At 39.1% G+C, this 14,000-nt stretch overlaps 1 protein-coding gene across 5 annotated transcripts in view; it reads left to right on the plus strand.

Moving 5' to 3' along the window:
• The window catches only part of MED13L (mediator complex subunit 13L), a 191,721-nt gene that overhangs the window by 132,445 nt on the left and 45,276 nt on the right, over positions 1-14,000 (plus strand). For all 5 annotated transcript variants that reach the window (XM_082774462.1, XM_082774463.1, XM_082774464.1 and 2 more), the window contains 5 exons: positions 5,572-5,717; positions 7,007-7,201; positions 7,577-7,768; positions 12,090-12,252; positions 13,085-13,189. In XM_082774462.1, the coding sequence (XP_082630588.1) occupies positions 5,572-5,717; positions 7,007-7,201; positions 7,577-7,768; positions 12,090-12,252; positions 13,085-13,189 (801 nt within the window). The remainder of the gene's footprint in view (positions 1-5,571; positions 5,718-7,006; positions 7,202-7,576; positions 7,769-12,089; positions 12,253-13,084; positions 13,190-14,000) is intronic.

The following is a 14,000-nucleotide window of genomic DNA, read 5'->3' on the forward strand; positions in this document are numbered from 1 at the left end:
GCCTCTCTTCTCCATTCCCAATACATTCAATCTGTAGTTGGAGGAGCTTTGTCAAATTCAGACCTCACTGGTGATATTTATATCCAGATTATTTAAAAAGAGGTAATTTTCAAACTGTGCTATTGATGTCCTGACATGTGTTTGTGCATGCTGGGGGCTGTGGGTGTCCAGGTGCTGCCGTCTCCTGCCTGGACCATCGCTGTGACCCGCTCGTAGCTGTCCTGCTGCTTGAGACAAACGCGGAGGAAACTGTCATTATGTTCTTACTCTTATGTTCCCAGTTGGTGCCGAGCCTTTTCATGTGCTCTTTTTCGTATACCACATCAACCAAGTGATTAGGAAAACACACCATCATACAAATGAGGCTAATGCTCATGGCTTACTGTTGCCTCTTCTTAGATCATGCTTGTTAATAAAGCTATTTTGGGGTAACTGTGATTTGGGGACTTTCAGATCCCAACCCTAATTTTGAGGGGAACTAGAACAGCAATAGAGATTATTCTTTATTAAACAACAACCAAAAAATTATTAAAGCAGTCAGTGGCTTTACTGACAATAGCTTACAAACTAAAGGAGAGAAACATGACAGCCAGCAGCCTGGCAGCTTGAGCTCAACGTTCTGGTGCCTGTGTTAGGAAGAGAAGTTCTAAGGTGTGCTCCAAAAGAGCAAAAGTGTACCCAAGACTGGGGTTACATTTATGATGATAAACAACCATTTCAACAACTGTACCGGTGATGAGAGGGTTTTAGAACATGTAATACATACAGTCTTAATTTAGAGTAAGAGAGAATAACATTTGTCAAAGTGCTTCATATAATCCACGTGTGCATGTTCTCATTTTGTACATGCATTCAGAGCTCAGTTATGAAATGCAATTTTTCAGCATTTTTTTTTTCATTGACATTAGTTGTAGGGAAATAAGCCCTTTAAAATTTGAATGCAGACTCGCTCATTTTCTGTCAGGTATTTATATAAACCTACTACATATGGGAAAAGTAAGATAATAAATCCATCAGATGTTCTCCTTTCTCTGCCAATGTTGTGTAGTATAAACCTCATCATGTTTTCATAGTTCTCATCTGATTTTTATATATACATAAATTTAAACTCATGTATTTCCTTTAAGTCATTTATAGTAACGGAGGGAATGGTGTTCAGAAAGATTATGGGAAGTCCTAAATGTTGCATTAAAAAGAGATTTAGGTACCTTTTAGGTATCTCAGAAGTTATTTAAGGGAATGGAGATCCCAGAGGAAGTATCTGAAAGACAGTTATTGCCAGTTGCAGGTGATGAGGTGCCAAACTGAAGGCCTGATAAATGAAAATAGTCTTTATTGAAAGGATTTTCTGTGATAAATCTTGTTTGCTTTGTATGGCTAATAGAGGAGAAAACAAAAGTACCTGTAGCACTTAGGAGGAGGACACAGATGTTTGCTTGTGTTACAATAAAAAAAAAGAAAAGATAACATTGCTATTTCTTTTTGGGGTTTTCCTCATCAATTTCCTTGCTCTTAAAGCATAGTAGGATTAGTTTCCTACACAAAGAACAGATTCAAAGTTCAATTAAGTGAAATGACATGCAATATTTGTCACTGTGGAATTGCAGTGTGATTTTTTTCTTTATATTTCTATTAATAGAAGCCTTTTACTTAAGTAATGACTTTAATTTTAGTAAATAAGTCTCTTTTCAGCAAATAGATTGGAAATAGTCCTTAAAGTATATGCTCAAGAATTTGCTGGCTCAAGACCACAGTGCTCAGCATTCTTAGAGCTTGGCCTGAATGCAGCTACAGCTGGAAATAGCACAAAATACTCTGTTTGGGAATGTGACATCACAGCTGCGGCAGCTGTCAGTCACCTCTCAGCGAAAGAGAGGTTTTTGGAAAAAACGCCTGTGAAAAGGGGATGATGAGTCCTGCGTGGCATAGCAGAGGTACTGTATAGATTTGCATTCCTTTAAGATGCTTTCAATTTTTATAAAAGAGGGTAAAAGAATAGGTCTTACGAAAATCTGTATTGAAGTTTTGTGATGGGAAGTCACTGCAACTACCACTGGCTGTGGTGGCACTGTTCGTATGCCTGGACAAAAGAAAAAAAAGGAAAGGAAGGAATTAAAAACCTTAAACTCTAAGCGGTAGCAGGCTGAGTAAATCCAGCTGAAGTCTTTATCACGAATATATGAAGTGTAAGGTCATAAAAGTATCACTAAGCATTTCCACTTCATACTACACCCAAGGCTTAAATAATTCTGAATGCTCCCAACATTTTTAAATCCATCAGATGCTTGGGCCTCCTGATTCCTGATGGGGAGCTCCCAGGGTCCGTGAGGCACGCTGCGCTGCCTGGCAGTTTGCTCAGGATGGCCATCCTGCTGTCACCCTTCCACCTGAGGACGTTTTGGCCCTTCTTTCTTTCATTTGCATAGCAATACAAGCTCAAAAGCGTGATTGTAAAGCTGGTCTCGTTCCCTGCGCAATCCTTTAATCTGTGCAGAGAGAGCGTGTAACGCAGCTGTTGAAACGTGGTAGTGCTTCTGTTACTGTGCTGGTTCTGAGCCGCTATGAACTGGCAGCTCAAGGTGGCGCAGCAGACTTCAGAGAACAGGGGAGATGGCCTGGAAGCCATTTCACAGGCCTCTTGGTGCTTTGTGATAACTTCAAATGGCAGAGAGATAAAAGAAGGCACAGAAACAGGTAGGTTTATGAATCTGCAGAGATTGTGGAGTGGGATTCCAAAGCCTGACAGCTTCTGTTTCTGAATGCATTTAAATTTCAAAAAGAAAATCAGTCTGAACATGGTGCTGAGCATCTTCAGATCTCCAGCATGATGTACCCTGTGTGGAGCTGTTGTACGGCGCCTTCCTTAGCCCTAGGAGAGCAGTAGGTTGGTCAGCAGCACAGGGCGTGGAGAAAATGCGGTTGGAGGGTTCTAGTGAGGACTGGAACAACGTTTGGGTTTTAGAGACTTGGGCTGAAGTACCTAGGTCTTGGTGTATGCCGAGGTGGTTCCGAAAAGCAGAGTCTGAGAGCTCGGTCTGCCTGCGAAATCAGGCTGTTGGTAAATTTGCTGCATGAATTTCATCCGGCCATGTGTCCTGTCTGCAGCCAGGGTGATTTCTGCAGCTTGGTATTTAAGGAATTGTGTGAAATGTACTAAAGTCAGGAATGTCAGCAGGCTGGGGTGGACGTGCCTTAGTGGAATACATCACCGGGCGCTGACACTATTTTCTTGAAATAAAATTCCTATTTGTTACTCAAGTAAATATTCTACTCAGCATCTGCCAGAAACTTGTTGGGAGTGCAGGAAGTCTCCGGGCCTTGATCTTTACAATTTTTGTCTTGAAAGCTGATCTTGTGGCACCAATGCTGGCACCGGAGGGAGCATAGCGTTCCTGTGGGTGCTGGGGGCCACCCCAGGAGGAGGGAGGAAGGCTGAGGAAGAGGAGCAGGAAGGGCAGTGGGGTGCAGCCATGCCTGGCGGGTTCTGTGCTCACCGTGTGTGCTCTGTGCATGCCTCGTGCTGGCCGTGCTCCGTCCTTCACTGCTCGAGTGTGTGCTGCTGGCCACGCTAGTGTGGTTCTTCTGTGATGTGCCATGGTTTCAGGAAACAAAACTGGACCTAGTACTGTATTTGGATATTTTTTTTGGTCTGTAATTAGCTGTATGGTTGTTGTTTTTTTTTGTTTTTTTTTGTTTTTTTTTTTTTTTAATCTGAAGCTATTTCATTTTCTGAACTTAATCATTAATTTCAGTGTTAGCTGATTCTCTGAAAAAAATAGTGAGACGTATTCCCTTCCCTGGAAAAACAAACGAATCTTTTGTCTCTCAAACTCTGGTTTTGTCTATTTCTGATTCTGACAGTGTTTATGGTCGGTTGTGACTGTTGCATAAGATGGCACGTGATTTGTTCGTGCCAGACCTCTTTGCAAGAGGCTTGAAAGGGTCCCTGTGTGGTCCCAGAAGGCTATTTTTCCTGCAGTTCAATAGAAGACAAGCAAGACTTTCATAGGCAAACACTGTAGGACGCTTGCAGAATCAGGAGGATTTCTGTGTAATATCCTAAAGACAGGAGTTGAAAATGACTCCTTTACAAATAGCTTTGCTCTCTCCTTTAGAGAGGCTGACCTGCTGCACGCAGAACTCATTGCAGAGATTATCCTCCCGCTTGATCTTACACCAGATTTCGCAGCCTTTTGTATTTAGTAGGATCTTCTTTACATTCAAGGCTATTGTCCTATGTCAGGGAAGTAATGGGTTTCGATGGTATAGTTGGTCTTTTATTTTTGTGTTTCTTGGATGCACACAGTCCATTCCTGTTAGTTGCTTTTCCCTTTAACGTGGGGCAAGAAAGATGGGCGGGTAGGAATACCTGGGCCCCTTTGTTCCCTGTAACTTGAAATTTCTTTTCTTTGTGAAAATGGAAATCTACAAAACCCTTTTATTTCATAGTATTAAATAAATGCCACAAAGTGCCTCTGGGTACAGAATGGTAGCACCAAGGAAGTCTCGCTGCTCTCTTTCACTTAAGGGACATTTTCCCTCCAGATTTTCTCAGCTGACCATTTTCTGTTTTCCTCTGGAAATGTCTGAGGCTTACAGATGGCTAACTTATGCTGTGGGATGAAAACTTGTTCTACACGATGTGTGGAGTCATACCGGGATTTAGTGAGATGCAAACAGTGTCCTGTTCCAGCCCATCAGTGCTTTGTTTAGAAAGAAGCAGTAGTTGAGCAGTTGGTCGTATTAAATGCAGTTGCCTGCGTTAATCCATTTTGGTCAAGGTAGTTAAGAGGTGGCTTGAAAATGATGGCTGGTCCTGTGCCAAAGCCAGCAGCTGTAAAACTACGTGCAGCTATTGTATCGGACCAAAAAGTCACCGCATCATTACCACTGCAGCTTTGTACATTTTTCGCTGATCACAATGATAAAAAAGCATGAAACATGGTTGTGCGTTTTTTTTTTCTTGTGACTTTGTTGCAAGGGATATTTAGGTAAATAGTTGGCAATGATGGGAGTTACTTAATGGGTGGAATTAAGTAGGAAAGGTTTAAATAGCATTCACTTTAAATAAAATTTGATCATCAGTAGCTGATCTGTTGTTCATCTTAGACCATTGCCAGCTTCTTGTAACAAATGCTTTTATTTCCTCTAATGGAGGTTCTCATGAGGTGTTGTACAATCATCTTCCTGTTCCTTCCCTACTCTTGTTCAGCTAGAATCAGTTTCAGAGTTAATTTTGAAGAACTGCCTTTTCTTTCTGAAGACCCTTATTTTTACCTCTTAAATCCTGGTTAAGGGCCTCTTTGTTTGTAATGATCTTATTAACCAAAACAGGCTGGAAAACGCATCTTTGAGAGAGGTGCCAGCACTGTTAAATAGCTGTCCAGGGAGAGGTTGTTCTGTTGTACAAGATCATCAGTCAGTCCTTGACACTGCACTCAGTAGCCACAAGTGACAAACCCTAAGAGCGTATTTTGAGCCAGTTTGGCCTCTGAGGCTATGAAATCACTCCTGTGAGTTCATTAACATGCTAATTACATTTGTTTCTTTTTTGTCTCCCCACATCTCCAGTGAACATTTGTCATGTGCCTTCACATTCTTTCTTCATGGGGAAAGCAATGTGTGCACCAGTGTGGAGATTGCTCAACACCAGCCAATCTACCTGATCAACGAGGAGCATATCCATATGGCCCAGTCCTCACCATCGCCATTCCAAGGTAAGGGAGGTAGTTTGGGAACGTCATGTGCTTATCCTCACTGCTGTGTGGCTCCTGGTGATGTTATCTTCAGAGGTGAATTAAAACAAGATTAAGGAATTCTTCAAATAACTTAAATTTCTTTTCAGGAAATTGTGGACATGAGGCAAAATGTTGTTAGGACCTCAAAACTATAGCTAGCCATAAATTGTCTGCAAAATTTCCAGAGCTTTCTGTTCATTAATATGGGTTCTGAAAGTATGCATATATAGTAAATAAAAAGAAGTGTATATTTTTTGTTGAAGGACTTATTATTTTAAAACATGAGTGCATTGATTCCATTTTCTTGCATGGTGTCTAGGTCAGTGGGTTCAAACCCATGACTTTAATACTGCAGGGATACTAATACTGAGGGTTGAAGGTACATCAGAAAGAATGAAAAGTCTGATTATATATTTGCCAGTGTAAGAAATTAGGGTTTTACGGAACTAAGTTACAGCTTCTTAAAATCATGATGCAATTGCAGTGCAAATCTCTACCCCCCAAGTTTGGAATAATTCAGTCATTGAGTTATACTGTTATTACAGTCTGAAATTGTAATTTCAAAGTAATCAAAGCAAGAGATCTTTATAAAGTTAAACATTAAAGAAACACCGAGAGATTAGAAAATGAGTGCTTGTAGAAATTTTGTTGAAAAATGTTTCATTACAAAATGTGAAGTTTTGGCAGAAGTGTAGACACTTAAATCATTTAAGATTTTATTTCAGTGAGCTAAGTTGATTAGTCTCTCAAATCAAATATGACTAAAAGCAAAACTGAGTCTGAATAGAAGTATCTGTCATAGAGCAACTAGTTTTCCCTGTTTGTCATGGCTGTAGTATTCTTCAGGTACTGTTTCTATCCTTTTTAATGCTGAGAAGGCCCTAGCATCATGTGTTCTGGTAAAACAAACAAACAAACAAAAAAAAAACCCACAAAACTGTTGTTGAGTATCTGTCTCCCATTATTTCCGTATATGGCCATACCTTTGCCATGGTGAGTATCATTCCAGTACACGTGATAACTTCAGTGTTGATATCATTAGTCTAAACTGAAAAAAAAAAAAAAAAAAGTTTTTTGGCTCAGTAAGTTTGCTAATGCAGTGACATGAAGCTTTAAATCCATGCCCTTACCTGATTTTGCAGTGGCTTTTCCCTGAAGACAGCTCCTTAAATCAGCACACAAATGGAATATTGAGTCAAGCTGGGCACAGAATGCCTGATATTATTGGAATACACGTACTGTAGGCACTATTGTTTCTTATTTTGCAGTTTTGGTGAGTCCTTATGGTTTGAATGGTACACTCACGGGCCAGTCATATAAGATGTCAGACCCAGCAACGCGTAAGCTGATGGAGGAATGGCAGTATTTTTACCCTATGGTGCTGAAGAAAAAAGAAGGGATGAAAGAGGAAGAAGAGCTGGGATATGACAACGATTTCCCTGTGGCAGTTGAAGTCATTGTTGGTAAGTTTCAGTATTCTGCCTGAAGGATTTTCTTCTTCCACATGCTTAAAAAAAATCTAATTAATCAGAAACAGCTATTATAATTTTCCTATCTTCTCTTGTAGCTCTCTTGACACTGGAACATCTGACTAGTTATCTTGCCTCAAGCTTCTTTACTCCCTGTATCCCACATGCTATTATTCACATTATCAAGCTACTTGTTTCATCCCTGTACTGGTTGTAGAGGGCTGAATGTTTATTAGTATGTGAATTTCGTTAGCTCTTTGTATTTCAGATAAGTTTTGTCTAATTGACATTGAAAACAAGTAGAAGAGACTAGGGCTGCTGAATATTATATGGTATGTTTAAGACTTTTGTTCTTCCATTTCTTTCTAGGTGGTGTAAGGATGGTGTATCCTTCAGCCTTTGTTCTCATCTCCCAGAGTGACATTCCTGTGTCACAGAATGCTGCCAATACTGGAGGCCATATAAATGTGGGACAGCAGGGACTTGGAAGCATGAAAGATCCTGCTAGTACCTGTGGGATGCCACTCACTCCACCCACTTCTCCAGAGCAGGCTGTTATGGGTAAGCAATACGCCCAGCAGGCTGCAGTCATTCTTCCATTTTTGCGTAGCTCACAGTGGGAGGAGAGTGTTGATTCATTGTTGTACAAGGGTGTAGTGAACGTACAGGAATATGTAGCTCATTTTGTACAGAACTAGAAATAGAGCATTTAACTAGTTATTTGTGTTGGTGGAATAAAAATTTGCAAATACTAGCTACCCACGACAGCTGGGTTTTAATTAGGGGCCAGTCAAAAGAAAAGTACAAGTCTCCGGAACTGGTGACAAAGAGCTGGGCTTCCCAAATGGGGTCAGATATGGACTTGCATCATCTGCAAGTGGCACACAGAGCGCTGCGTTATACGTGCGTTATACCCATTTTGTCTGGGTGGAGTATGCCCCTTTCAAGCAATTGGATCCATAGTAGTTGTAATCTTGGAAGCTATCCAAATATTTGGTAGGTAGGGTGCTAGATCCTTAGTATTTTGCTTCTTATAAATAAATAAATATACCCTGTTGCTCCTCAGAAATGAAAATAAATATATATACAGTCTGTTGTCATCCGGGATGCAGATGAGATCTTCACATTAGTTGTTGTTAGGGAAGTTACGTTGCAACAAATTCAGTATTGCAGTTTCAAGTGAGGACTAAGGAACGGAGGAGTCATACATTTGTGTGCAAACAAGGACTTTGGAATAGAGGAGTCAAACGTATGCTTGTGTGCAAACATCTAAGATGAAGAAGTAAAAGAAAAAAATGAACTATCTGATACGGGAAAAAAATAAACTGACTTTTGTTCAAAAAAATGTTTTCAAGGTATGTTTACAGCTATTTTTTTCTGTATAGATTGTCTTCTGAACATGTTTTTTATGAACCTACCAATTAATAACAGAATCACAAAATAGTTGAGGTGGGAAATGACGTCTGGAGATCATCTCATCCAATCTGCCTGCAGAAGGCAGGGCCAGGCAGAGCAGGCTGCTCAGGACATCATCCACTTAGGTTTTGAGTATCTCCAATATCAGACACTTCACAGCCTCTCTGGACAGCCTGTTTCAATAGCTGACTGCTTTCACAAGAAAAAGTTATTTCTCATGTTTAAATGCAATTTCCTGTATTTCAATTTGTGCCCACTGCCTCATCTCCTTTCAACGGGTACCACTGGCTGTATCCTCTCTGCTCTCCGCAGCAGGTATTATTTATCCACATTCCTCCCCCAGCATTCTCGCAATTGCCTTGTAACTTTTCTTAATAATGATTTCACAAGCACTGGCATGCTTTATGCTTTGCAAATGAAAATTTTTCGGAATAGAGTTCTCAGTTCTCAGATTGTCTCAGTTAGCAAAATCGTTAGAGACCACTCCCCACTGGACAGCCTTCTGCCAGAGGCCTCTCAGAAACATTTCAGCCTTCATTGCAGTGGAATCTTCAATACACATCTGTCAAGGAGCATCTGTTCATGCTGCCCAAAGTACATGAGCGGAATAATGGATTTAAACTTTATTTTTGAAAGTATTTGAAGCAGTTGCAAAACACTAAATACACTTTTTTTGAGCTTGTTGATTAGTGTCTGCCATGACAGAGCAGGAGACATGAAGTTCCTACAAGTTTCTGGGAGAGTAAGCTCCCAGATGGGGCTGAGGAATCCTTTCAATACCCTCACGGAGGCGTAGGGAGATACTGGGCTGGCTTAGCACTTAATAGATACCTCTGTCAGATGAAGAGGATCAATCTTGATGCAAAACCCAGGAAAATCATCATCATCTCCACTGCCATGGAAGTACTTGTCCATGAACAGTGCTTGTGAATGAATACAATAAAAAAAATACAGAGTATCTACTGCTAATAATTCTACTCAAGTAGAATCTGAGATATAAACTCACCTTGAATAGTATTTTTCAAGGCAATTGATAGTTTAAATAAGGAAAAAGCAAGTTACTTTATTAGTAACTGAAGCAAGACAATCTACTTCTAAATAATCTAGGGATTGTTAAAGTATCTGATGCAGATTAAAATGTTCAAAATTGCCATTGTATTTTTAAATCTTTCAGATCCCTAAGAAATTTATATAATATCACAAGTGAGTTCAATGCTTAAAAGCTACTAACATCTAAAAAATGTTCAGACCATTCGATCTGGCACCCACAATTTCTGTCAGTTTTCTGCTGTTGTTTAGGAGGGCAATATGAAACTGGTGCCTCCCCAGTGAATAACGAAAGGATTCCATTATATTGTATCATTTACGATTTTAAAAGACCTTGACAAATTGGAGAAATGGATTGGAAAAACATGGCATGCTGTTTGGAATTGGTAAATGGGATACATAAACTGGGTTAATCTGAGGCACATGAATAATCCTTCAGTTCTGCCCTGGACTGGTAAAAATGTGGTTGTAGTTCCATGTCCAGTTTTGAGCACCATTATTAAACAAAGATGTGGACACACTGGATGGAGTCCAGAAAAGCGCAGTACGAATGGTTATAGATTTTGCAAACAGGGCCCACAGGGAAAGATGGAAAGAATTGAGGTTGTTTAGTCTAGAGAAGAGAAATTTGAAGGAGAGACAGTGAAACAATCTTCAGAGACATAAAAGGGAAAAAGACTAATCTTTTCTCTGCAACCAGTAAGTAATGAATTTAAACTAGAGCAAAGCAAATCTAGGTTAAACATGGGGAAAAACTTTCTCTGAGTAAGGATAATTAAGTGTTAGAATAAATTGGCTGGTGGGAAGCTACCATTAGCAGAGAGGTGCAGGGGTTGTTTGTTTGTTTGTTTGTTTTTTCTTTTTTTCTTTTCCTTTTTCCTTTTTTCAATTCAATATTTGATCAGGGATGAAACAGGATAGACTTCGGTATCTCTTCAGTATGCTCTACCAAGCATACTTTATATGATTGGGTCTAAAGTATGGAACAAAATAATTTGCCACTGAAACTAGGGAATAGGATTTTTTCACGTGTAGGACCAGGGTGCAGCAGTGGGATTACCAAGTGACCACTGGTGAGTGGCTGTTTGCCTCCTGTTGTATTTACACCATTATATGACAGTTATTTGGATGTCCATGTGTGTTCCCGTATCTTGTCAGTGATTTTCATGGCTAGAAATTAGTGTCAGAGTATGAGAATGAAACGCTTGTGCCTGCTGTGAAGTGCCATTTCGTACTATGGCACATCTAGCTGCACTGTGTGTATAAACATACTACAGAATTTTGGAAAGCAATAGGTAATGCATTCAAATGTAATTTCAAAGCTCTGGTAGCCCATTAGTTATCCTCCCTTACCTCCTATCTCCCCCTGTCCATTGCACTATTTTTTCCGAACCACCACTTCTAACTCTCCTGCTGTTAACTTACACAATGTGTACGTGTGTGCGCTGTTTGTTACCGTGTCATGTTCATAAACAAAGTAAAACATCTGAAAGCCAGTGAAACAAATTGTCAGAGCCTCTGGCCTCAGCATGTCTGGGAACGTGTTTCTGACTGCCTCCTTTTTATTAGCATTCTTTGCCAAAAGAGAAGCAGGAAAGTTCCGACTGGAGGAAATAACTGTAAGCGTGAAGAATGAGAGAAGATAGGGAGTTAGGCAGCTTGTGTGCAATTTTAAAAGGTGTATTTTAAAAAGTGACCTAGTGGAAATCAGCAGAACTGCCTTGTTAGATGCAGTGATGTATGGCAGTGAATACTTTCAGCGTTTCATTCTTAAGGCTTTTAATTTGAGTCAGGCAGAAGGACAAAGTGTTCTGTACACTGATGTGACCTTGTTAAAATGCGGCATATCCTTACTTAGTTTTCCATCCAGAGCACAGAATACAGCGTTACTCAGCTGCCAGGCCAAATGAGCCTAAAGCTCCCTCTGCTGTTCCAGTTTGGGTTTTTAAGGATGACTGTAGTAGACTTCCATTAATATGAACAAAAACATTTCATAGTAGAGAAAGAAACATCTGCTTATTTATCAATAACTGATAAAGTTTCTGCATCACAGACAGAAAGAAATGAAGTATGGAATGTAAATTGGAAATTTCAGGTTATTAACTGTTGGAGTTATATTTTCACTAGTTATCTCTTCAATAATCATGCAGTATTATTGAGAATCTCACATACTACGTTGCTAGTATATACTAATCAGTTGTTGAACAATTTCTGTAATGTACACATCCAAATTGTAAGGTTTTACTGAAGCAAGTTTTGATTCTGATATATCAATTCAAGCATAACTTAAAGAAATAGTGTCACAGTATTCCATTCATTTCTTCATTGAGGTTTTATCTTGAGTATAAACAACTGGTTCTTGCTTTCAAATAGTATACATAAATTATGCTCTAACATTAATTCTTAATTTATATTCCAGGAGAAAGCGGATGTTCTCAGAGCAGTATCAGCCATTCAGCTGTACAGGAGGGGACAGTCAGTGTACACAGTCCAAAGAAATCAAGCAAGATTACTCCAAAATTTCACAATCATATGGTTCACCGTGTCTGGAAGGAATGCATCCTCAACAGGTCACAGTCCAAGTAAGGCAGCACTCCTGATATTTTTTATTATTAATAACACATAATATGTAGTTGAAATGTTAATAATTGTGCCTTAGATAATGCTATTCTGACAGAGTTTTTTTGACACTAATCAAAGCTAATGATGCAGAACAGCATTATCAAAGAAAATTTGTTACTGCATTCAGCTGAAAACTCCTAACACTATTAACATTGTGTTTGCACTTGCATATGTTAATTGCGATAGGCTTTGAGGTTAAAAATCTATAGTAGGTGCCTTCAGCTAGATATTTTCAGTTTTAACGATTGCAGTGTCTTGCTCCAGTTTTAGTTCCTAGACTACAAGTAGTGAAGAACAAAGAATATACGTTTGATATTTAGAACCCTATGGGTAATATTTGTAAAGCATTACATTACATATGCTGGACTAAAATTCCAATCAATAAGGATATGGTAAAGTATTTCTGTTAGTATTGTATGCCTTGAATTTTAAAGTCTATTCATGGCATGATGTGCCCTAAAAATCCTTATTTTTTCAGTATTTCTGTACAATTTACTTACTGGATACGTCAGAAGAATTTTCAGATGCAGTTTAAATTGCTTGGCCCTTGTTTCTTGTGTTCAAACTCCAGACAAAACTATCTGTTTTAGAGCTGGTAACATCCTCCCATACAAATCAGACTGTGAGTTTCTAGGTGTACCAGAGGGAATTACTGTTAAATATGCAATTCTATTTCAAAGGTGAAGTAGAATAAAGTAATTTATTTGAGGCTAACATGTGAATTTATGCATGTGTATTCTTTAAGTTTTGTTTTACACAAGGTGATGATTACTAAAATTGTTTATTCCTCAGGAGGAGTCAAATTACAACTGCAAATTTGGAAGAGGAAGTTCCTAACAATACTGTTTCTTGGGATTTTGTGGATCCAGTCCAAAGAGTCAGTTGTTCTTGTTCCAGGTGAGCTTCGAAGACAGTAAGCATTTCTCATATTGAAAGAGCATGTTCGATTCAAACAGCGGCGTGCTTTTCAAAGTGAGTTATGTTTTAGCTCCGAAATGAGGAAACTAATATCAAAACTGTGCACATCAATCACATTCAGGTGATTAATAAGCATCTCTTGTCATTGTCCACTTGCCGCACTTTCCACCTTAAGTGGAAAAATGATCCCAGACTGAAGAGTGGGGACTAGAATCACTCACACATTTCTCATTTGTAATGAGCTCATCCTTCAGGCTTTTCAAATAGAAACGCTGATCCTGCCATGCTGATTAAATCCTTTGGTATCTGGTTGTTTGATTTGTGTTTTTTTTGTTTGTTTGTTTTGTTTTGTTTGTTTTACTACTACAAGAAGGATCTACTCAGGAATTACAGTCAATACAGTGGCTAGTGATGTGGCTGAAATGATCCTCTGCTTTTTGGGTGGTTTAGGCATAGCTGTTTTGTTGTTGTTATTGTTACTGTTTTTCTTTTAATAGCAGGGCAAGCTTGATAATAATGCTGTAGTTAGTGATATTAAAATTAATGCATTGTCTCACCAAATCTTTAAATGTGTTACCTGCCACAGCAGTCTCTGTAGAGCTTTAAGTATAGATTTGGCTGTCATAGAAATTGAGGAATATAGCATTCTCTGGATCTCTGAAGAGTTGTTGTTTAGAAATTTCCATTGTACAAAATGAAATGAAGCATGATTGTGCCCTTGTACTTTTTGTGTTTGACTTCTCATGAAGCAGGTTCTTCTTTGTGTATTTAGAAGAAGAGATAAAGGGAT

This window comes from Aythya marila (genome assembly GCF_965140915.1).
Source record: "Aythya marila genome assembly, chromosome: 17".
Lineage (NCBI taxonomy): Eukaryota > Metazoa > Chordata > Aves > Anseriformes > Anatidae > Aythya > Aythya marila.